The sequence below is a fragment of the Lissotriton vulgaris genome, chromosome 4_1 (assembly GCF_964263255.1).
Source record: "Lissotriton vulgaris chromosome 4_1, aLisVul1.2, whole genome shotgun sequence".
Classification (NCBI taxonomy): domain Eukaryota; kingdom Metazoa; phylum Chordata; class Amphibia; order Caudata; family Salamandridae; genus Lissotriton; species Lissotriton vulgaris.
The window spans coordinates 1,804,415,940-1,804,437,755 of NC_141691.1; the positions used below are offsets into that span (position 1 = coordinate 1,804,415,940).

General features: G+C 45.3%; 1 protein-coding gene across 1 annotated transcript in view; it reads left to right on the plus strand.

Moving 5' to 3' along the window:
- The window catches only part of LOC147724582 (fibrocystin-L-like), a 2,246,326-nt gene that overhangs the window by 648,630 nt on the left and 1,575,880 nt on the right, over positions 1–21,816 (plus strand). Inside the window, exons 28-29 of the mRNA XM_086918063.1 lie at positions 15,729–15,886; positions 16,252–16,374. Coding sequence (XP_086774189.1) covers positions 15,729–15,886; positions 16,252–16,374 — 281 coding nt within the window. The remainder of the gene's footprint in view (positions 1–15,728; positions 15,887–16,251; positions 16,375–21,816) is intronic.

Genomic DNA, 21,816 nt, shown 5'->3' on the forward strand with positions numbered 1-21,816 from the left:
AGCTATTCTTTCAAAGTTTGTGAAAAAGTAGTCCTGGTCCCCCCCGGGGACATACTTTTGAAGGACCACGGAGGGGAGAGAGGTCATTGGCCTTTGTTGACCGAGGGCATCCGTCAACTTTACCATGGTTTGCTCGTGGGCCACCCCCTGACCCTTCAGGACGTCATGAAGCTGTCCTCTGTCGTCTTCAGCGGTCTTCAGGAACTGTTCCATCAGTTTACTGAACTGTTCTTGGGATTCTGCCATCTTCTTAACTACGGCCTCCATGCTTCCAGCTGATCCCACTTCTGACACCAGATGTGGTGGAGTGAGCGTAGCGGGCCGGAAAAGCATGCGAGGAGGCCGTATGTAGTGGGCAATACTGGTCTTTTATTATAGAGTAACAGGACGGAATGTCACAGATGACAGAAAGGGAGGCTCCAGGCGATGGACTCCGGTCCTGGTCTTCTGTCCCGCTCGGCGTCTTCCGATACTCCAAGGATGGCTCCGATGACGGGGAGGATCCCAGGAGGGCAGAAAGAGAGGAAAAAAGACAAGGGACCGTTAGTCCTATCCAGCACTCAACGCAGTATATACTGTTCACCGTCACCCGGGTAGTGCGAGAAAGGGCGGAAAGAGGCAGTGAGGGTAGGCGGGTACCGGGAGGAAGGAATAAAGGTCGGGAAATAGAGAGCGTGTGAAGGCGGGACGTGAGAGGAACGGTTGGGGTTCTTCTGTGAGGTGCTATACACTTATCTTACAGTGCAGGGGAAGTGAGACTACGGAGAATAAGGGGGTTTTTACAGGGACTTTACAGAGACTCCTAGCGAGTGGGAAAAAAGAAGGCTAAAGGCACTCACGCGGTCCGCCGTAACTCTCCAGTGAGTTACGGCCGCTCTCCAGCCACCTCCTTGGGACTCCACCACTCTTCTGTCCACACGTCTTCGTCGCACGTCTGCTCTCCTTCTCCGTCTCCAGCCAGAGGTTCCTGCCACGAAACTCCGACGACGTGTTGTCCTCGATCCTCGTTTTTATCCTGTGCTGGCGCTGCCTCTGGGGTGGGACTTCCGGGGTCAGCGAGATATGGTTCCTCCAGATCTGGGGCTCTGGTTGGTCCCTGCGGGAGAGAGAAGGGCGGGGTTTCGTTGGTCATGGCTGGTGTTCCGAGTCCTGTCTCGGTTATGGCGTTTTGGCTGCAGGGTTGTAGTCCAGGTGGAAACGGACGAGGTACGTGCGGGGGAGGGTGGCCTCCATGCAGGGGTCTGCGGGACGCCGTCTCACAGTCGGGTCTTGTGAGATAGTTTATTTTTGTTAGGGTCAAAATAATTATATCTTTTCTACTTAAACATAGCATACGCGTCTTTATGTTTTGTGGATGAGGCAGGGGGGGTTAACTGTATGTTTGTATTCCTGAAACTTAACTGGCTGCTTGATTCAAATTGTCTAAGTAATAATGGCCCAAATTTCTACAAAAGTGCCACTGACTCAGAGTTAGTGAATTCAATTGTCCTACTACTTTACTAGTACTACCGTCAGTCTCTCCTCTTCTCCTACTCCATTATTCTTCCTCCCCGAAAATGCTTATCTTACCTGTGATTAGTGTTTGAGAAAAGGGCTAGGCACAGGGCTGGCTCCATGGCAAATGGCGATTAAGGTTGGCTATGGAATCCTGGACGGATGAAATGGCATTGTTGTGGTGGTTTTAGTAGTGGCACACACTGGCCGGAGAGGAGCATTAGAAAGGTACGATAGTACAGTTCATAAGAACAGTGCCATAAAATAAATTGTAGCCTAAGCAATGCTAAAGTATTCAATCAAAAGTTAACTAGTAGTTCCGTGGATTATGGCTACTACATGAACTAGTACTGAAGGACACAGCAGCGAAAGTTTTCGTCACTGTAGGAGGATGTTGTTTTTGATGAATCCACTCGATGGCGGACATAAAATTCTTAAATGATTTGCAAATACTCATGGGTGTGTGTCAAGCAGAAAAGGAATGATTGATTTTCTGTTGCTTTGACCTTATCCTCCCTAGCAAGCGTGTTGAATTATTGGTGTCATTTATTCACACACCTCAATGAAAACCACACAGCCCGGGGGAAGAGGGTTAGGGTTTGAAAAATGGATGGGAATGGGGGCTTTTGGGAAAGTTTTTTGGAGCGAGATAAAAAAAACACAACATGGACAAACAACAAATAAAGAAAAACAAATCTTTGGATACAAGCCTCATAGAAGTTCACAACAATAACATTATTCAAAAGGTAAGGACAAGTAAAGTGGATACTGTAACTGTATGTTGTAGTTGTCCTGGTCAAATTGGGAAGTTGCATGCATCCAGCTATTCCTCCTATTCACGGTATTCCTCCATTCCATCGGGCGCTCCGTCGATCAATCTTGGTGACACACTGTCCACTGCCTGCCTGGCGGATGTGGAATTGCTATGGTAAGCCTGAGTTAATGTTTTTCCCATCGCACAGGGTAAGTGCTGGCCTGTAATTGTCGATGGAAAAACAGAAAGGGATATTAAAACACCACGGAGGAAAAATATAAGGTATGGTGTGTAGTGCAAAAATAACACTTTCACTTTCAGAGGCGACAGTATTACATATAAGCATAATTTCTAAAGTGCGTATTCTGAGTCTCCTTTTCAAGGATAATAATTAGCACAAAGCAGGCCAGGGCCATGCAGACGGTCAAGGCAGGCACCGCTGAGTGAACCAACCTCCATGTAGCATAGCTCTTTGACACAGACAAACAAAGCAGATCTAATTTTATACAGCAAGTGACATAGCCACAATTTTACATGAACTGCTGTCTGGACTCTGGTATAACAACACTACACTGGCTCGACCACTCCATACCACGACTAGACAGACGTTTAGTTCTGCTGTGGTTGTCCTTGACTTGTTTACCTGTTTGCCACTCACGAAATTGACATAGTTCTTCCGTACACTGACGATGATGATCCATCAATCCCAGTGAGTGACTGTAAAGATATTATATCACTTTGATCATCAAGACTCATCATCATCATCATGGTATTGGCAAACTCAATGTTGTTCATGCAGTCACAGTCTACACGCGGTGAGTCCAAGGATATTTTCCATATTAAAAAAAGCAACGTAGTGGCCCCTGCAGTAGGAGTACAATTTGCATTAAACAAGGTAAAAAACAGAGTAGACTTGAGTTACATTTAGTGTGTGAAAGATTAAATGATAACAGAACTTTTAGGATGCATTTCATGCACAACAAATAAACAGCAATTGCTTTCATCAGAGCCAGACAGCCAATGCTGTCCACTCTGCGTGCCATCTCATCATTCATTACCTGTTCCACTTTTTGTCAGCATCCTATTCTTAAGTGAAGGGCCACAGGGCAGCCTCTCGTGTCAATTTCAGAAGTAACAGTCAGCAGAGCGACAGTTTCTTGATTCTGCGTAATCCACCCATCTGCCGTGAGGGAAACAAATGGATAGGGGGAGTCTGGAGGAGGAGGTTACAGGAGCATGACTGAGTTGTGAACTAGGAATACAGACACCATCACCTTCAATAAGGAAATAAGACGAAGACAGTGCTGCTGATGGATTTGTTGTGATTAGAGTTTTGTTGTGCTAAAAGTTGCAAAACAAAGAAACACACACAGAAATAAAAGTGAATGTGGATGAAAATAAAAATTAAGTATTTCAAGCCTAGGTGTCAGGGAAGTAGAGCTCATCCTCAAACTCTGTGAATTGAACCTGGAGTAGGTCAGCTAACAGCGAAGAACATCCGTCACCTAAGTCGGTGTCCTCTTCTTCCTGCGTGGATTCACATATTTTGTAATCTGGTGGTATGAAGTGCTGATTCATCTTGATCAGTGTTAACCTCTCCACATTTCTGGGTGAGAGGCGGGTCCTTTTTGAAGTTACAATTGCACCAGCAGCACTGAAAACACGTTCAGAAGACACGCTTGCGAGTGGGCAAGCCAAATAATTTATAGCCAGAGTGGTGATCAGTGGCCATTGAGACCTTTTCCCATATCAATATACCAATGGGTTCTGATCAAAGAAGACCTCTGTTGGGTCATCCAGATAGGCCTGCACCATCCACTCAAGGTCCTCCATGGGTGCTCCACTTTCCGTGCCATCTGTTGCCTTTGCATCAACACTGGAACGAGCAAACCCATGATGAGTTATTCAGTCCGCTTCTGACAATATTATAGCTGGCCCTGGTGCAGGTGAAGATGATGATACGGTTGCTGCTGTCGGTAACAGCTGTGAGGGAAAGTGACTGCCACAGCAGTGGACCTTGACGCCGGATGGCCTACTGCTTCAGTAGTACGTGTGGTGGTTCCTTCAATTTCCTGCTGCTCTTTTTTGAACCGAGTGGTTGGCAGAGCTAGCCAATATTTGTACTTGGAAACACCTGCTTCAGAAAAAGGAATGAATGTATTGCTGGCCAGTGCCTTTTTGTACCATGGATCCGGAAAAGTGGCACAAATGTTATGTTGTTCTGAATGTATTTTTGTAAGCCTTTCATTGTCAACTAGGTGGAATAATAAGCTCTCAGCCAACTGATATGCATCTAGTTTTTAAGCATCAACTCGGAACGTTGAAGACACCGCCTTCAGTTGGTGCTCTAGCATGCGCAACAATGGGATAGCTTTGCCCAAAGTACAGTCCTCCCTGCTTACTTCACACGTGAACACCTCAAAAGGACGAAGCATGTCTGTCAGGATTTTAACTACGTCGTATTCATCCACCTCTAGCCTCATGTCTTTCATAGAAGCACCCCGTGTGTTAAAGACATACTCATTGATTACCAACTACTGCTCAAACAGACGCTCAAGCATGTAGAAGGTTGAGTTCCAACGTGTTGCCACCACCTGGATGAGTCCTCTGACTGGCACTCTACCGTTACGTTGAATGATCCTCAGCTGCTTCCGGGTCTTAAAAGAGTGGCTAAAATGTGTGCAGATTCTCCGGCAGGTGGTCAGTAACTTGCTGACTGTGTTTTCTTTTTTCAAGAAATCTTGAACAACAAAGTTAATACTGTGCGCCAAACACGGCACTCTGAAATAGCCACCATCAGACATGGCCTTAACTATATTACTGCCATTATCCGTGGAAACATAACCAATCATGCACTTTCTTGGATGCAGCCATTCAAAGACCTTACTGTTAAACACCTCCAAAATGTTTACTGCTGTATGAGATTTCTCAATGGCAAACATGGCTACTCTTGCATGTTTCCGAGTAGCTTGAAAAATTGTGACATTGGCAACACCTGCAGCTAACTTCTCTCTAACCCCTGCAAAAGAGACCCAGTGATGCACATGTAATCTGCAGCATGGCAACTGGTCCACATGTCTCTTGTTAGGTGGATAGTGTGAACAGCATTCTTCTGCAAAGCTACCCCAATCACGTCCAGCACATTGTGATGTAGTTCTGGAACCGCAACTCTGGCAAAATAGGACCAGCTAGGAACATTCCATTTAGGGCAGACTGTTTCCACAAATTCTAGAAAACCCACACCTTCCATGAAAGAACAAGGGAGAAGGTCCAGCGCTAATATTTTAGCCAGCATTGCATTATAAAGACATGCCGTTGGGTGGTTGCGTTTAAATGGCGCCTCCGACCAAAACATGCTTTTAATGGTGGTCTGGACCGTTTTGATATGTGATGATGATCCAGACTTCTTCAACCCAGTTATGCTCATTGATGTACTTCTTTGCATTGGTGTCTCTACCAGACTCTTACTGTGCCTCCTAGAGGTTGCTGGGGTTGTGGGCGCTACCACTGCAGTGCTGCTGCCAGGGGTACTGTATGTACCAGAAAAAATGTCTGTCGCTGCTTCACCTCCCCCCTGCATGATCAGCTCCTCGTCATCAGATGCAATATCAATGGATACATTTGGATTTGTACTTTTGGCTTTCCGGATGTTACTTAGGTGCACCTCTCACTGGATAATGTGGTGTTTTTGGACATGACCTCTCTGGCATGCGGTACCGTAGTTGGTACCAAGCTTATCCTGAATAACTACTTGTTTACAAATCGAACAAATGACTAGGTTTTCCGCCTTTTTGCTAATACTAAACTGGGGACTGGGGATTTCTGGTGGTGGTGGAGGGGCTACTTTCAATGCCAGATGAAGTGGAGGATGGGAGTGGTGGAATTTGACTCTGTTGTGGACTTACAGCACCATTACTTGAGGTAACGGAGGTCGAGCTGGCTGGAGGTCCCTGCCAGCCCTTCTGAAGAGAAAATATGGAAGCTGTAGGTTGTGTTGGTGTAGTAGTTACCTATGTTGCTGGTGGTACCAGTGGTGCCAGACCGCACACATCCTGCTCAGCAGCATTTTTGGATAGGGTAAAAATGTCTATCTGCTGCATGCCCGCTGCGGCTGGAGTGACGACTATGATGACTGGGTCGTCATCGTCAGACTGTTCATCAGCAGCAGAATACACCACTTCTACTTCTTCGTCATCACCCATAGTTGAAAGCTTTGCCAGAACCTTCCTTTTACCTAGCTTTGTCGGCTGGCGTGCCTCCCTCTCAGACTGCATTGGTGGGTGCCAATCAAGATCTAGATCATCCGAAGGAAGGGGGCTTGAAGAACTTGTACTAGCCCTCCTTGACCTTTTCCTTGCTGGGGATCTGGAAGACAATGGATCATCAGGAAGAGTGGCTTGCGCGACTGATACCTCCGCATGAATCTTGATTTCCTGATGTGCCCCTACTTCTGGAGGAACAAGCATTGTGGGCAGTTGTGCCTCTCCATGTGCCTCTACTTGTGCCTCTCCATGCGCCTCTGCTTGCGCCTCTCCATGCGCCTCTACTTGTGCCTCTCCATGCGCCTCTACTCGCGCCTCTACTAGCGCCTCTACTTGCGCCTCTCCATGCGCCTCTCCATGTGCCTCTCCATGCGCCTCTCCTTGCGCCTCTTCTTGCGCCTCTCCTTGCGCCTCTCCTTGTTGCACCTGTGGTTGTCGTTGCAGCTGTGGTTGAACACTCGTCAGATGAGTTACACCCTGCGTTGATTTGATGCTTCTTTGCGATGAGTCAACGCCAACATCACTGGTCGATGGTGAAAGAGCAATTAAAGTGGCTGCCTCTGCGGCACTCATGGGCTTGGGCCTAACTTGGCGTGGTGGCACTGAGACCATTGAAGCGGAGGTGCTGCTCCCAGCTTGGTCCCCGGTGGACACCGCTGCTGAAGGCGTAGTTTTTTTTCTCCCAAAAAAAGTGGTGGTCGGCACACCAGTCTCCTGGGTAAGTGACACCACTTGCTTCTTCTGCTCCTTCCTCCTGGGAGTGGCACTGGCAACTTTCTTGGTAGAGGAGCTACGGCCACCTTTCTTTGGGCCCATCTTCTTCAGATGTCCGAACAGCAGGACGCAGTTGCACGAGTTGCAGAGTTGTCTGTGGCCACACGTGACCACACACCACAGCAGGACTTCTTCCTGGCACTACAACAAGTGATGAGGATGAGGATGATTCCTGGTTCTTCTCAGTCTTTGTGCATCTAAAAGCAAAGGAAGACAGAGGAACATCAGTGAAATAAATGTTGCGTATGTCGTGCTTCAATTAATATTTGCAACTAGGCATTTATTATTATTAACACAATACACCCAAAAACGGAAAGACACAAAAAAAAAATTCCAATTCTAATCCAAAATGGATGTTTAAATTAATAGAAGGGAGACTACACAGAGAGAGTTGTTTCATGCACCACTGAGGACCCCTGCGCATAATGGATGAAAGCAAGGCAGACTGGGTGCAGACTGGGTGCAGGCCTATGGCACAAAGCACACTGCCTGGCTTCAAAATGGCCCCTAAAGCCCCAACCACATGGCCAGGCCCTGGACCAGGCCTCAAAATGGCCCCCACCCACATGGTCAGGCCCTGGACCATGCCCCAACAACAATCAAAAAATCGAAATACACACAAAAATCACCCCAATAAAATGCCATCCATGCCCTAAATTATGTTTAAATTAATTCAAGAGACCCCACAGAAAGACATGGCCCATGCACCACTGAGTACCCCTGGGCATAATGGATGAAAGCAAGGCAGATTGGGTGCAGGCCTATGGCACAAAGCACACTGCCTGGCTTCAAAATGGCCCCTAGATCCCCGCCCACAAGGCAAGGCCCTGGACCAGGCCTCAAAATGGCCACCCCCCACATGGCCAGGCCCTGAACCAGGCCCCAACAACACCCACAAATTCAAAATACACACAAAAATCACCCCAATCCAATGCCATCCATGCCCTAAATTATGTTTAAATTCAAGAGACCCCACAGAAAGACATGGCCCATGCACCACTGAGTACCCCAGGGCATAATGGATGAAAGCAAGGCAGACTGGGTGCAGGTCTATGGCACAAAGAACACTGTCTGGCTTCAAAATGGCCCTAGACCCCCCACCCATATGGCCAGGCCCTGGACCAGGCCTCAAAATGGCCCCCATCCACATGACCAGGCCCTCAACCAGGCCCCAACAACTTCCCAAAAATCGAAATACACACAAAAATCACCCCAATCCAATGCCATCCATGCCCTAAATGTTGTTTAAATTCAGGAGACCCCCCAGAAATACATGGCCCATGCACCACTGAGTACCCCTGGGCATAATGGATGAAAGCAAGGCAGATTGGGTGCAGGCCTATGGCACAAAGCACACTGCCTTGCTTCAAAATTGCCCCCAGATCCCCTCCCACATGGCAAGGCCCTGGACCAGGCCTCAAAATGGCCCCCACCCACATGTCCAGGCCCTGGACCAGGCCCAACAACCCCCCAAAAATCAAAATACACGCATAAAATCACCCCAATCCATTGCCATCCATGCCCTAAATGAAGTTTAAATTCAAGAGACCCCACAGAAAGCCATGGCCCATGCACCACTGACTATCCCTGGGCACATTGGATGAAAGCAAGGCAGACTGGGTGCAGGCCTATGGCACAAAGCACACTGCCTGGCTTCAAAATGGCTACTAGACTCCCACCCACATGGCCAGGCCCTGGACCAGGCCTCAAAATGCCCCCACACATGGCCAGGCCCTGGACAATGCCCCAACAACAACCAAAAAATCGAAATACACACAAAAATCACCCCAATAAAATGCCATCCATGCCCTAAATTATGTTTAAATTCAAGAGACCCCACAGAAAGACTTGGCACATGCACCACTGAGTACCCCTGGGCATAATGGATGAAAGCAATGCAGATTGGGTGCAGGCCTATGGCACAAAGCACACTGCCTGACTTCAAAATGGCCCCTAGAGCCCCACCCACATGGCCAGGCCCTGGACCAGGCATCAAAATGGCCCCCACCCACATGGCCTGGCCCTGGACCAGGCCCCAAAAACACCCAAAAAACCAAAATACACACAAAAATCACCCCAATTCAATGCCATCCATACCCTACATGATGTTTAAATTCAAGTGACTCCACAGAAAGATTTGGCCCATGCACCACTGAAACTTAAAACAAACGTCCACATATAGCATTGAGCTACTCAATAACATGCCATAAATGATATTGAAGGTAAAAAAAATCACAGAAACAGTTTATCATGCACCCATGACTAATCCTGGGCCTACTGGATACTCTGGGTACCGACAATACATTTTTTTAAAGTTGTGAAAACGTTTATAAATTGTAGTTGCAGCAACTGCAATGCCCCAAACAAACAACACCAACTTACTTTTAAAATCTGAAATCCAAAAGTGATCCCAAAAAAAAGTCCTCAAATACAAATATCCAGCAGCAGCCTCAAAGAGTAATCCTTCCAGCTCCAGATCCAAATGAAACGTGACCAGGACATGGACAAAGTTACTGGGAGGAGCCTGCTGGACAGGAACAGGAAGTTGGAAACTGTGGGGCACTTCCTCCCTCCCCCCCCCAAAAATGGACTTCTTGCACCAAAAAATGCAGCCAAATGTAAATCTGAGGAGTTATTCTGATCCAAATCATCATTTTCAGGATGTTTATGCTGCCATCGATAGATTTCTTGTGCAGAATTTCAATTTGTGCAATTTCGGAAAAGCAAGCTGTTCAAATCTCACGCCGGATGTCAGCTGCGCGTCGCAGCTACGTCTTTGCAATTGTTTTCTCCTGCGGTGCGTGATCGCGGGCCCTTATGACGAATTCGTGTTCAACAAGTCTCGCAGTGCAAAATGGCAGGATGCTATGACGTAGTCGCGGTCGAAAAGTCCAGCGCAATCACGCAGCAAGATCGAAAATGGCGCAGCACACACAAACCAGGAGTAAAACAACTCGATGAACTCAGAATCACGGTAAGTCAACGCAGCACGCACAAGATTGTCTTTTTGAAGTGCGACCAAGAAAAAAATATCCGCCAACTCGCGAATTGCGAATTCTTTGTCAATTTCGCGTGATTGGCAGACTGCGAAATTCTAAAAAATTCGCAAAGTCTGTGAGCGGAACAGATTTTCAGCCTATGCTTAGACAGTACCTTTCTTGTTGCGGTCAACACGCTGATGCGAATCGGTCAGGCAAACATCACGGTTGCAATGTGAGATGGAAGCGGCTCAGTGATGGAGTCGGGGAGACCAAGGTTTGTGTTGAAGGGTGAGACGGTGTTTGATGTGGTGATAGCAGGTCATGGTGCTGCGACGTAGCCGGTTGATGTTTGAGTCAGGCAGCGACGAAGTCGGGGACGCCTGTGCAGTATGTAGCGAAGCAGTACAGAGTGCAGTGCCCACAGGACGTGGTGCAAGCAGTGGCTTATTGAAGGAGTCGGTGGGACCAGGGTTGTGTTGCGAGGCGATGCTCTCTGCTGTGCGTTCAGGACACAGAGTCTGTGATAGACTCGGTGACAGAGTCAGCTGCACTTTTCCTCTGTGGCAACTGGAGCCAGCAGAACTAGAGATGGTGCCCAGAAGGATGGTGAGGTCTTTGTTGTTCCTGATACCTCCTGAACAGGAGGCAAGCTCCACTTCAATCCCTTGGAGACACTTTCTCAAGTAGGATGCACACACAGTTCCTCTCCTCGTCAGAAACAGCCACTGCAGGCCAACCTCAGAAAGCACACAGCAAGGTTGCAGTACTCCTCCAGTTTCTCCAGCGCTTCTCCTTGGTAGAGGTTCCTCTTGAGGTCCCAAAAGTGATCTAAAAGTCTGGGGTCTAGGACCCTCTTTTTTATACAGTAAATATCTTTGTACTCTGAAGGCGGAGAGTGTCTGTGCTCAGCCAAAATCAGCTCTGTCCTCACTGGTGCAGCTTCCTGGCAGGGGGTGGAAACAGCACTGTGGAAGCCATACCAGGCCCATTTAGGTGAAAGGAAATCTCCTTCCCCTACTCTAAATGCAGCCCAGGTGTATTCAGCCCAGCCCCGACTCATCCAGACTCTCTGGAGCCACTGCAACTCTCCAGCCTCTGTCACTCTAAAGCCAGACAGCCAAAATGCATACGAGCAGAGGCACACTGGACGGTTAGGCAAGAAAATACCTACTTTCTAAAAGTGGTATTTTCAAACACAGAATCTAAAAATCACCCTTACTAAAAAAGATGTGTCTTAACATTCTGAGTTCAGGCACATCAAACTTGATTTTCCAATCTTGTTCCCATGGGCAGTACAACTCAGATGTTATGAGCAAACTCCCCATTCTATCCTATGGCGACAGATAGCCTTACAATAGTGAAAAACAAACTGGCCAGTATTTCACTATCAGGACATACCACAAACATCAGGGCATATCCTACCATTCACATACACTGCGTCCTGCCCACAGGGGTACCTTGGGCCTACCTTAGCATATTATGACTTTTTACTCTATTTTTTACTTTACTACGTGTAAATATATTTATGTGTTTTGTACTTTTATGGTTGGAAATGTACAGAATAAAGGGCCAGATGTAGGTATCTAAATACCGGTCGGTAACAGCCGAAAATACAGATTTTCGGCCGTTACCGACCGGTATTTGGATACTGAGATGTAGGGCATGAAAAAATAGATTCGGTAATTTTACCGAATCAGTAATTTTACCGAAACGGTAAATTTACAGATTCAGTAAAATTACCGAATCTGCATTGTGAAATGTAGGTAGCACTGTAAACAGTGCTACAGGGCTTTAAGGATTCAGTATTTACCACCAACTATTAGTTGGTGGTAAATTACGAATTCCTATGTAAATGCAAATATGTGCATTTACACCTGTCCCATGCCCTTAGGGCATGTATGTGTGCCACATGGCACACAAGCACTAATCAGGGTTGCAACCGTGTGTCAAAGTGACACCCTGCCACCCTTGACCATTTCACAATTTTACCGAATCGGTATTTACCGATTCGGTAATTGACATTCATTCCTATGGGCCTCCGGGACCATAGGAATGAATGTCAATTGCCGAATCAGTAAATACCGATTCGGTAATTACCGAATCTTAACGATTCGGTAAAAAATACCGAATAATTACCTACATTGGTTTTACCGATTCTAAAATACCGACTCAGTAAAATTCAGTATTTTAGAATGGGTAAAACCTTTTTACCTACATCTAGCCCAAAGTATTTTGATGATGGTGATGAGATTTGAGGTGTGAAGTCATCTTGTGAAGTGGGGATAGTTTGTGTTAGATAATTCCTAAATCCCCCCTCCCCAAATTGGGCCAGTTGGCAGGGTCACTCAAAACTGATTCTGAGGTTCCTGATTGCACACAAAAATTGATTTGCTGTGATAGCACCACAGAGAAACAACATGCATCAACGTAACCAACTTTGTGTATGTAAGTAATTTTGTCCCAGTGCATTTAGTTTCTAAATACCCTTGTGCTGAGGTTCTCTCATGCCTGCAAATGATATCGTGCACCACTGCTCTCTAGTTTCCATTTTGAGACTGTATGTTTGCATTTGTTCTTCTAATCCTCTAAGAATAGGGCTCAAGAATGTTTATCACAAGAGGCCATTTGTATTGTGTCAAATAAATATGTTTGCTTTTTATTTAACCATTGGAGGCAAAGTAGGTTAGGGATATTTATCCCTCCAAACGAATGTTTTCATGTTCAGTTTCTGTCCTGTCTTAAGTTCAAAAAATTGTATAATTTTTTGCTTCATTTGCTTTTATTCCGTACTACAGTTTGTTGTTGATATAAATCTGGTGTGGGCATTGAAAGTTCTCTATTTTGTACTCTATTGCTGAAATGGTCTGGCTGCAAGACACAAACGATAACACAGAAGAATAGGATGTTGTTTGCAAACTCAAAACTCTTCTCTGTCCACTTGAATGGACCTTTATCTCGAACTGATGCCAGACTCAACAATTCAGCAACATATTAATGACAGTGAAGCAGATTTTTCCCCCACAGAAACAATAGAGTGGAGAAGACATACAAACAATGAAGGTTTATTAACAAATTAGCAAAATGAGTTTAAACATAAATCAATATTCACCTGACTACAGCAGGTGTGAATTTAATCCAGACAGGTCCAAAGTGTAAATGTAGGTGTAGATTATTAAAAGACAGACTATGGAACGTTAGATACATTTATTCGACTCATCCTGGACTGAGGAGAAACAGCACTCCTCATCCTGCTGAACCTCTCCATTGTCTTTGACACTGTCCACCACAACACCTTCATCAGTAGCATCAGCGAGATTGGCATGCAAGGATCTGCTCTCAAATGGTTCTGTTAATTCCCCTTGGGAAGAACCTGAAGGGTAAGGCTGCCATCCTTGACAAAGGAGGGCAAGAATCTGATTTGCGGAGTCCCACAAGGATCGTTTCTCAGCCCCACTATTTTCAACACATACATAACACCACTCATCAACATCATACCATCATAAAACATCACTGTCACCTCCTACATCGATAACATCCTACTCATCCTCCCTGAAGGACAAGAAAACCACCAACAGAACCAACTTCACCAACTGCATGAGAATTGTAGCAGACTGAATGCTAGCCAGATGCCTATAGCTCAACGCCGACTAGACGGAAGTGCCTGTCTTTTCTGCAACAAGACCTACCCGTGGCACTCCACCTAGTAGCTGACAAAGCTAGGACCAGTCACCACATCTACATCCTAGATGACAAGCTTGATATGACGACCCAAGTCAACGAAGTATGTACCTATGCATGCTGCGAAAGATCTTCAAATGGTTGCCTCATAATACCAGACAGACCATTATGCAAACACTCATCACCAGCAGTCTGGACTATGGCCAAATTTACTATGCTGTAATCTCCAAACAACTCCTACATAGACTCCAGACCATCCAGAATACCGCCACAAGGGCATAGTTAAACTTCCACACTGAACACACATCACACCGCGCCTCAGGAAGTGTCCCTGGCTCCCCATTCACAAGCGCAAGCGCAATCAATTGAAAACGTCTATCATTCAAAGCCCTACACATCACAGGACCAAAATACCTAAACAGCCGCATACACATTTTCAGCAACCCACCAGACACTTACGATCTGCCTCACTCTCACTTGCACACACTCCCTGAATCTGCAAAAGTAAAAGTAGAGGCTGCTCATTTAAAGCAAAACTAGAGGTCGCTCATTTCCAACACCTGACCCAAGACATGCAACAACCTCACTCAACATGTCAGAGCCTCCTCCTCACTTCTTGAGTTCTGCAAGAAGCTGAGTACGTCACTTCGTATAAGCACCTTGGGGACCATACACCTACACACTAGCCCAAGCGCCCGGACACCCTCCTGAGAAATGTACTGCGCTATACAAAGCAACATAACATAAAAATATAATTTCAAACTAACAAGATCATGGCATCTCAGGGTGTCTGGAATGAGAGCCAAATCATTTACAACAAGTAGAAATGCAACATTTCATTTTAAAATGGAGTAAGCTATTCGAAGGCCTGCCATAACTCTCATTAATTTAGTAGGAATATAATTTCACTACAGTAAATCGTTTATGTGAATTTACTCATTATTGATAATCTAAATGCAAAATATCATGTGCACATCAAGAAGCACTGATTTATATATTATATGATAGCATATTATTATATGAAATGTAAAATAGCAACAATGTGTCTCCATAACACATATGTGCTTACATGATGTTAACCTTCTCACTCTGGCCAAACTACCAAAGATAGCCCCGGTTTTCCTAACAGAAACTTGTTTTTCTTTGTGGTTTGTTGTGTAGTACAGCAGCTCCTCGCCATCACTACTCCATGTAAAATTGTCCTCATAAGATTTAAGAAATATAAGAATGAAAGGTAGGCAAATGTAAGGAGAGTACGAGCCCATTACAATAATCTGCTCTTCATACAGTATTCCAGGTTACATTTTTACATCTGTAAACACTTTACTAACACGTGCTATTCCTATATAATACAATGTACTTTACAATAGTGGCAGAATGGCACAGTGAAAGGAATGCGACCTGTTGGCAAATGCAGTGTTCTGGGCTAATGTTTTGGCATCGTACTGAGAAGGGTCAATTGAGTCCCATAAATCGAAATAAAGCAACATTTATTTATTATTCCAGGAGAATATTATACATTACATAGTGTGGTACTAATCAGCTGTGGGTGCTATACTCACTCTACTGTATTGACTAGTAAGTGCTAATTAAATGTAATAGCTCATTCGTCACTAAAATACATACGAAAATGCAGCATTTTTGCAATAGGCATGGCGTGGTAGTTAGTGATTGCTGATTGTACCTATTTCTTTACTTGTATCTAACAAAAGGGTTAGAAAAGATGTGCATGATTTCTGCCTTCAGTGCCTACTGTTCGATTGATGAAACGCTTTCCATTTACAGGTTTAAGAGCTGATATTTTCCCGGAAGATTTAGATTTTGCACTACAAAATATTCCTGAAATGGGACAGTTCTTTGTGTCAGGACGGCGTATAGGGTGTACTGATTACGAATGGAAAATCTACTGGTTCGGTGTAAGTGGCAAACAACCTATTTTACAGGTAGGAATAGTTATTGCACTTTTCACTTTTGTTGGCAAATGTATCTAACAATAACAGGCGGCGACTTGGGGGCGGTGAAGCACTTTACGTAATACACTCACCGACTGCCTGGTTTCAGAAGGCACAACGGCAAGGTTGTAGAGGTTATTTGAGTCATTAAAGGATCATATCAGTTTTAAAAAGTTACTTAACATGATGAGGTGTGCATGTGTCATGGGTCTTTCATGCTCCATTGTAGGGTTGGTTGGTAGACACTGGTGGCTGCTAGCTGGTGCGGAAGCTAAACAATAATGTTCAACCAACATAAAGTGCTGATTTTTAACATTGTGCCTATATTCTTTGTCCCCCAACCGCCCCGCTATTAGGTTGACGATTCCAACATAACAGGATTAAATGCCAGAATGGCGGTTAGAGAAGGGGAGCAGGGGGGCCTGCTTCGGAGGACTATCCTGGGAGACATGCTTCGTACACCACATTCACAGCCCCAGGTATTGCAAGATTGATGTTCTGGAAACATTTTCATGTTCATGAATGTAATGAATGTAACAGTAAAACACCTAGGCATAGATTTACTATGATTTTTCTGTCAGGGTTGTGTCACTTTTGCGGCTCAGCCCAATGTTAAATCCATTTTGGTATTTACTAAGCCACACAAACCCACTTTGCGTTGCTTTGCTTGATTTAGTAAATCACCAATTAACAAAAGGCAGCGCCAAGTGCTGCCTTGTTTCACTTTGGGGCTGACATGGGCCGAAGGCAGATCACTCGCGCACACAGAGTGAATCTACTGGTCAGTGGCTCTCTATTTTAAAACAAAAGCTCTTTTATTGTTATTTTAACTGTGTTCTTCGTTTTAAATCACCTGTTGCATTGTGTGGGGACAGAGCTGTGTCTAATGCTCTGGGGGTTAAGGGACACACGCACTTCCGTATTTTAGATCGCCGGGGCAGCAGTCTAGTTGCTGGTCCTGGCGCAGCTTTTACCAGTATAAAGGCGCGTGATGACAGGACCGCGCAGCGAGGGTGGGCAGCAGGCGCACCGTTGATGAGGCGAAGGCGTGCTTAAGGCAAGCCCGTCTGCGCCAGTCCGCGTCTGACCAGGCCCAGGGGCCAGAACCCCTGCATCTCTTCCCTTAATTCAGTACCATTATTCCTGCACCCAGCTCAAGCAGCTAACCAGCAACCTGGGGGCTATTTGCACACACACTGTCTCTCCGGATAAGGTTCCAGACAGATGCCCACACTGTAGATATAACTTCTCTTCAAATATCCTAGGGCCCACCACATCCAAGGACCAATTCAGAATTCTTCTATTAAACTGCAGATCCCTACCTAAACACACTGCAGAGATCTGGATGCTCCTTAAAGACTCTGACCCAGATGTGCTGTTTCGCACGGAAACCTGGCTTAATGCCAGTTCTGAACCAGACATTGAGCAAGCACTTCCTCATGGCTACTTGATGCAGAGGGTAGATCGTACAACAGGCAGAGGGGGTGGGTTTGCTATCATCCATAATGAACAATTCACATTCCACCTGCTTGTGAACCCCTTTGCAGACTGTGAGAACACCCATTTCATCATAGAACTCACACGACTCCTATCACTCACAGGCATTCTCATTTATCGTCCCCCTGGAGCGATAGGATCCTTCAACAAATCATTGCTCGAGGCAGCGGTCACCATAGCAAGCTTGGCTGCTAATTTCACTGTCCTTGGATATTTTAATCTCCATTTTGACGACTCTCAAGCTAATAACGCAGTCGAGCTTGCCAGAGACCTTATGACCCTCCAATTGTCCCAAAAAATCCTACATGCTACTCATGTTAAAGGACACCTCCTTGTCCCAGTGTTCTCTTGTTTAGACGACCTTAATGGGACAGATCTTACCCCTCTACCATGGTCTTACGATCTCCTGGTCGCCCTCTCTTGGTCCCCACAGACCACCAAACTCACTGCTCAATCAATATTGACCCAATGCCGCTCTTGGGCCAAGCTCCCCATGGAGAAGTGGACCTAGGGACTGGAAGGGACCAAACCCATGCCCACTCAAAGCCAATGGGGACTTCTCTAACTGGATAAAGGAGTCTCTTGACTAGGGCTTTCCTAAGACCAGGATGCAAAAGACAGGTAGGTCTCATTTCTCCCTGGTTCTCCTCCGAACTGCGCACCTTAAAACAGTGCTGTAAGGTCAAGGAAAGACAGTGGAAGAAAGACTTCCTACCCATAAAAAGCTGGTCTACAGGGCAGCTATCCGTATCTATAAACCAGATACGAAAAAAGCCCAGGCCTCATATTACGAGGGCAAGATTTTATCAGCGCCAATTCACCTAGAGAAATGTTCATTATCATTAAAAAAACAACTTAAAGCCCCTGCCCCACAAATAGCACCAGACACCTCTGGCCTTCAGTGCAACAAATTGGCAGACTTCTTCACCACTAAAGTTCAACACATTCTTGAATCCCTGCCACAGAGGGATGACGAGGGGGAGACCACGTTCAAGCAGACGGACCCCATCCCTCGCCCCTCCGAACACATATTAGAGATCTTAACTCCACAGGAAACTCTTCTTACCCTGCTGTTCCCAGTAAAGAGCTGATCGCCGAGGGATCCTGCACCGCTTAACATTCTAAAACAGGTAGCATCGACAATAGCCCCTAACATAACGGATCTGATCAACGCATCACTGTCCACAGGAATTGTAATACTAACTAGAAAAGGGCCATGGTGAAAGTCCTACTTAACACCTTGGCTGCGGAGCATATTCCCCTCCTGTGCTGAAAATGCTTGAATTCCATTGTTCATGACAAGGTCAGCTCGTCATGAGCACACGAGCACCGTGCCTCATGATGAGCTGAGCTCGTCATGAGCATGGAAAGGGTTAAAAAACCTACCTTGGACCCATCAGCTTTGGGCAACTACCGCCCTATCTCTCTCCTGCCGGGAATAGGTAAAGTGGCAGAAAAATATGTTAATTAAACCCTCTCGGGTGACGTACCATAAAAATAACCTATGGAGCGATATATTACCAATAGCCCCAAATATCGTTAACCAAAATAATCAGTCAGTTGGCAGTGAAGAAAAGTCAATCATTTATTAATACAAATACTCTATAGAGGAGCCTCTCCGCCGTCACCCATACGGTGCGCAGAAAAGAATGCCAGTTCACAGTAAATACATGGCATATATACCTTTATCTCAACACATGAAATCACCGTACATGGAAAAGTACTATTTGGCTACAAAGCTTGAAGGAAAGACCATATATGGCACACATGATTCGTTTGAAAGTCTGCGTCTACTATTATTGGGGTGGATCAGGAGGGGTGACTCCCTTTCGTCTCAGTGCCTGGGAGCACAGGCACGCCGCCTTCAGGAATATTCTTATCACCACTGAAGCCAGATGCAACCTCGGGTCTCAGGACAGGGAAAGAATAGTGTGCATGCAACTTCTCTCTATAACTCAACTTACAGGGGCCTACTGACTACTGGAGGATAACACATGACCGCTGCCCAAGTCTGACGTGAACAAAACAAAGATGGCATCTGTGCACTTTTCAGCTCGTCTTACAAAGACAGAATATACAAGCAGAGAAATCCTTTACTAACTTAGCTAATTACCCAAATCATAACAATGAAAGTAAATGAGCATTCATATAGATACATCATGCTAACAAAAGATGCCTTATACCACTATAACTACAGATACATTGATTTTATCTCTCAGAACCACCCTTTTAGCATGATGTAGCTAACTAAAAGAGATTAGTCCTCAAAAATGCCCTCATCAATTTACATTATATCCCGTATTTCCTGCTGGACCATTTGGGCCTTTGCTACAGTAGGAGAAGGGTTAGTTACAGAGGAAGTAATTTTTGCAGCACAGTAAGAGCATCAGGCAGGCCCGCATTGTATGCAAAGGCAGTAAGTAAAGATAACTCCAATCTTCCAACCCCATGTGGAAAATATACATTTGGAGGAGTTAGCAGGGGTGGACTGCTAAAAGTGCGCAGCCGATAAGTGTAATTACAACGACTGTCTCCTACTGAGATTAGTCCAGCTCCTTGTACACAAAATGCTGAAGTGCTATTCAATATAGGCACTGGGATGGCTTTGTCATCAGTAACATTTTGGTCTTGAAATTGCTGAAAATACTGAGTAAAATTAAATTCTGCAAAATCCAACATTTCGTTTCGCAACTAGGTGACATTTTCATATTCAGTATACAAATTCATACAGGCATTTGGATCTAATGACCCTTCCCCATTATTTCCCTGTGGATCAAAACCTTAATGTACTTCGATATAGGCCACAATCATCTCATAATCCCTTTCGGAATATCGAGATGAATCTACCGTGTAATGCATATACATCATTGACAGCAATTTAAACAAGGCCTCACAACTTCCCAAATAGGATAAAGGTAACGAAATGAAGAGATCATGTCTATGCATTACTGACGGTAAACGACCACAAACCCAACAATGTTTTGTATTGGTAGCACTATGAGTCTGTTACAACATTTCAACAAATACATTCGTAGTATATATCTGACGATGCCTTTCTTTATGTGGGGCCAAAGTAAAAAAGAAGTGTTCGGGTGGCGGGGTAGTAGTCCCTAATACAGTATGCATTCGATGATGACATTCTAAATATACAAATACACTCATTAATATAATCAATAAAATTGCAATAGTGATTAAAAAAGCTACTTTCACAGGCGTAGTCCAAGGAGAAAACACAGGTACATAGGTAGGCATATAACAAGGAGCAAGGGGGCGTTCCTCCTCAGAAATAAAACGACCAAAAGGGTACACCCTGCCTATAAGTCCAAACTATACTAGGGGAATGCGGTCAAACCTGCAAGAGGGTGATTCTTTCCTGTGTCCGTCTAGAGCCTCACACAGGCAGGCTCCTATTGTTCATCAAAATAGAAACAAATCCTTGCGTCAAAGTTATATCATAAACAACTCAGGAGGAAAACCACAACCTGGGCCCCTTTTTTGCATGTAGTTTAGTCTTTCATTCTGAACAGAGCAATGGTAATGTTCCAAGCTCTAAACGGGTTCAGTCTAGTGACTTGCTCAGTACCCCAGAATAATTCTCACAAACCATATTGCTCAAGTCTCTCCCTACCTCCAACCATCTTCACCTGGGGTACCGCATCGTTTTCTGGGCTGCAGGTTGTATCGAACATGACCAGGTACTTCCTGATTGGTGAACAAAACAGACGAGGATGCATTCGTAGCAATTGGATTATCATGAACCTCTCATGCAACAATAGGGCCAACAGAATCCGGAGCAATCTCTGAAGCAGATGACAAAGCCCCTTCCGTGCCCAATGCTCCCTTTCCTTGCCCTTCTTCAATCTTCTGGGTGTCAGAAAAAGGAACTAAACGAGGAGCTCGCTCACTTTCCTGGGCCAGAACTCCTTCCTGGTTTTGTTGATCAAAAGGAAGCGGTAGAGGTACATGCTTCAGATGGGAAACATGTATCCAATGTTTTCTGCCCTTCACCTTCACCGCTGTCCGCGTAGCCAACAGAATTTGGACAGGCTCAGTTCACCTAGGCTCCAAGCTGGACTTCAGCTGGTAATTTTGAACCATAACACATTGACCGGGTTCCAAACAATGTCCGGGACCCTCCGGCAGGGGCTACAGTACTGCCGAAACCTGTTGATGAATAAAACAAAGATCTTTAGACAAAGCATACAAATAATCTGTCATTATAGGATAATCAAATTCTCTGAAGGTTCTAGGTCGTGGAACGCCCCACATTAGCTGTTCATCCAAAGATGAACTCATATGCTGACAACAATAAAGAAGGAGGTTCCCCGTTGGGTTTTTGTGATGCTGGCAGGAAAAAAGGGGGTTAATCAAAAGAGAAAGAAAAGCAAAAACCCTGCCAGAGCATATGTATAGGTCCTACAAGA